This window comes from Cetorhinus maximus, chromosome 14 (genome assembly GCF_964194155.1).
Source record: "Cetorhinus maximus chromosome 14, sCetMax3.hap1.1, whole genome shotgun sequence".
NCBI classification, from domain to species: Eukaryota; Metazoa; Chordata; class Chondrichthyes; order Lamniformes; family Cetorhinidae; genus Cetorhinus; species Cetorhinus maximus.
The window spans coordinates 3,529,194-3,532,683 of NC_135892.1; the positions used below are offsets into that span (position 1 = coordinate 3,529,194).

The 3,490-nt window shown below is 56.2% G+C and overlaps 1 protein-coding gene across 1 annotated transcript; it reads right to left on the reverse strand.

The window, feature by feature from the left end:
• Positions 1-462: 462 nt before the first annotated feature.
• LOC144690016 (uncharacterized) lies at positions 463-2,217 on the reverse strand. The gene has a single exon (XM_078557548.1). It carries the CDS (start codon positions 2,215-2,217, stop codon positions 463-465), a length of 1,755 nt encoding a protein of 584 aa, XP_078413674.1.
• Between the last annotated feature and the right edge of the window lie 1,273 nt (positions 2,218-3,490).

Genomic DNA, 3,490 nt, shown 5'->3' on the forward strand with positions numbered 1-3,490 from the left:
ACAAAGAGAAAATGCTGGAAACTCTGCAGAACAATTTTGATGAAAAGTCACTGACCTGCTCTCTGGCCACAGAAGCTCCCTGACCCGCTGAGATTTTAAAACATTTATTCTTTCACGGGGTATGGGTGAAGGTGGCTAGGCCAGCATTTATTGCCCATCCCGAAAGTATATCAGTATTTCCAGCATTTTCTGTTCTTATTACAGATTTCCAGCATCTGCAGTGATTTACTTAGTAAAATTCATGCAAAAGTCACTCAGTCATAAATCAGAATAAATTGTGGCCCCAAAATCATTCTTTTTAAAGTATAAAAGACCGGAAGCTGACTTTTCTTCAAGGTTCTCAGAGAAAATAACATTGTAAATGAACCAAAAACCTCTGGTTTGGTTTCTGAAGGCGTACAGGAGTTTGAAAGGTTGCTTCCCCCACGGAGATGTACAGGATAGCAGGCTGTGATCGGAAGTTTATACTGCAGTCTGATTGGCTTCAAGCTCCATGTAGTTATCGGCTGCAGGGTTGCGGACGGCAGCTTTTCCCGGGATTTGGAGTGAGGATGATCCCGCCGCTTGGATCCAGCTGTAGAAGTCGCCGGCCTGGTTGACCTTCTCTGCCCCTGCTCTGTGGCGGCGGTACACAAACAAAGCCACAGAGCAAAGGAGGAGCAGCAGGGCAGCGACTGAGCCCAGGACACAGGGCAGCAGCCAAACTCTGCCTTCCTCCTGGGTTTTCACCTGGTTGGGGGTCCTGTCTCTGCCCGTGGGCTCTCTGGCTATTGGCAAAGTGACGGGTGAGCCGCTCCCGCTGCTGAAGTCCTCCAGCGTCCCACCCCACTGTCCTGTTTGGAGGGGGCCGCCTCGCCTTCCTGGCTGAGTAGCTGCAGGGTCAGTGTGCCTGGGGGCGGTGCCCAGGGGAGTGGCAGCTGACGTGGGTGCCCGCCCGCTTCCGGCTGACATCAAACCCAGGGCCGTGGCAAGAAGCGTGGTGGCCGCGTCCTCCGGGGCACAGGACACACCATCTGCGGCCAGCGTGTAACCCCCACCGCAGGAGCACCGGAAACTGCCCTCAGTGTTGGAGCACGTCCCCTGGCAGGGGTGCTCGGCGCATTCATCCAGGTCGATGCAGGAGTGCCCGCTGCTGACGTAGCCCTCTCCGCAGTGGCACCGGTAGGAGCCCGCCGTGTTCTGGCACGCCTGGGCGCACGGCCAGCCGGCGCACTCGTCCAGATCCTGGCACCGCCCGGCCACGAGGGTGAAGCCCTCGGCGCACTCGCAGCGGAAGCTCCCCGGTGAGTTGACGCAGAGCTGGGGGCAGGGAGAGGCCCGGGCGCACTCGTCGGCGTCCAGGCAGCTGCGCCCGTCTCCCGCCAGCTCGTAGCCCGGGGGGCAGGCGCACCGGAAGCCCGCCCAGGAGTTGAGGCACCGGTATTCGCAGGGGTGCCCCCGGCAGTGGTCCAGCGGCTGGCAGGAGTGCCGGTCGCTCCCCAGCTGGTACCCCGCATGGCACCGGCAGTGGTGGCCCTTCGCCCCGTCGTCCACACAAACCTGGGCGCAGCCCCCATTGCCGGTGCCGCAGCCAGTGGCCGGGGCACAGAATGGACCATCCGTCGACCAGCCGTACAATGCCGGGCCTCGCTCCAGGCACATGACATACCCCCCGGCAGGGGTGCCCTCACAGGACACGGCTGCCAGCGAGCCAAAGGGCACCAGGGTCAAGGAGGGGCTCTTGGCGTTGAAGGGGGTGCTGTAGGTGACCGAGCCCGGCCCGCTCAGCTCAATGGCCTGGCACATGCCCTTAAAGCTGAACTTACACAGGTAGCCATCCAGGCCCGGGGAGCAGACCCCGTCTGACCACTCGAAGCCCCCCGAGCCGCCCCGGGGGTAAGGGACCTCCAGGTGGACGCACCGGCGGGCGGTGCAGGTGCCCCGCGGCTCCCTGGCCCAGTTGGTGTAGGTGGTCTCCTCGCCCCCCGAGGTCCAGAGGAAGCCCCTCAGGGGCTTGTGCTGCTGGGTGCAGTGCCGGCGGGGCAGCTGGAGACCCAGCCAGAACCTCCGCCGGCCGCCGGGCGGGGGGTGGACGGGGTCGGGGTCGGGGTCCGGCACGGGGAGGGCGGCGAGCAAGGCGTGGATGTGCTGAGCCTCCCCTGCACCCTTGGCCGTGGCCAGGTCGCCTCCGTTGGCCCTGCAGCTCTCCAGCGCTGCCTGGAAAGGCTGGCTGCCCATGTGCACCGTGTAACAGGCATTGCTGGCACACACCGTGTGTGAGGGCACTGCCAACTGACCCCTCACTGGCACTGGCACCAGCAGCAGCAGCAACACCAGCAGCAGCAACATCCTTTAAGGCACAGCCACGGGGAATAATATACTCGATTTGCAAACACACACACACACACACACAGCAGCCCCGACAACCTGCAGACGGTCGGCGAACCAGGATCCAAGCAGAATGTGCGGCGGAATATTTCACATTTGCTGCTTTTGACAGCAGCTCAAGAGACGTCCTTTGTCGCTGTCAGCGATTCTCCCACGGTTTTTCCAGCCTCGCTTCTAGCGGAAGCGATGAAGAAGCCGCTTGGGACTGGCCATGTTAGCATTCCATTGCCCCCTTGACATTCCCCATGTGGGAAACGGGACTTCAAAGGAGTTAAAGGCATCTTTCACATGCATCCCCTTCATCTCCCCCTCCCCGCTGGACACTGCTTTCCATCACTGAGCTTTGCACTAAAATGTTTTGACATTATCTCTATGTCAGTGCTTCACAATCTAGAGCAAGGCATGAGCACTCAGATGACTTTGCCAGATTGACTGAAATGACCCTAAACGTAAGGTGGGGTTGCAAATACTCAATGTGCCTTGTCTTATGATTAATGCAATGCATTATTAGTGGAAAATGAAGAGTGACCTTGTTAATGTGATAGCAGAGCTAGATGCCTTTGGAAAGTAGTCCCCTTAGGCCCGCCCCAACTCCCCCCCCCTCAACCGAGATCTTTACCGCGGAGGTCGTGGGAAAGTTCCATGGTAACAGCTGTATTCACTCCCTTTAAACGTGCGATTGGGAACTTTGTTTTATTTACTTTTTTTAAAAATAGATTTTACCCAAAGATTTCACCTAAGTTAAAACACGTATTCAATTGAAGAAGACTTACTTTTCACCAGGAAAACAAAAAAAAAGCCTTGATATTTCCCAAGCTGATTTGATTTTGGAAAGGATGGAACCCATTCCCAGAAGACCTGGAATTCTTCATTCAAGCCAAGCTGTGAATCCTCAGGAGCTTCTGTAGAGAAAAATTACAGTGCGATCCAAAACAAAACCATGTCCGTCTTGGGAGCCATAGTTCAAAAATGTCTACTTATTATAATTAATGAGTTTCAATCGCTTCTTACATTATTTAAAAGCTACCTAGGGTATAGTTTAAAAAAAAGAGCAAATATTCACAGACCATATATCCTGTTGATTGTTTTAAACATACCAGAATTCAGGAATTCTGTAGGAATC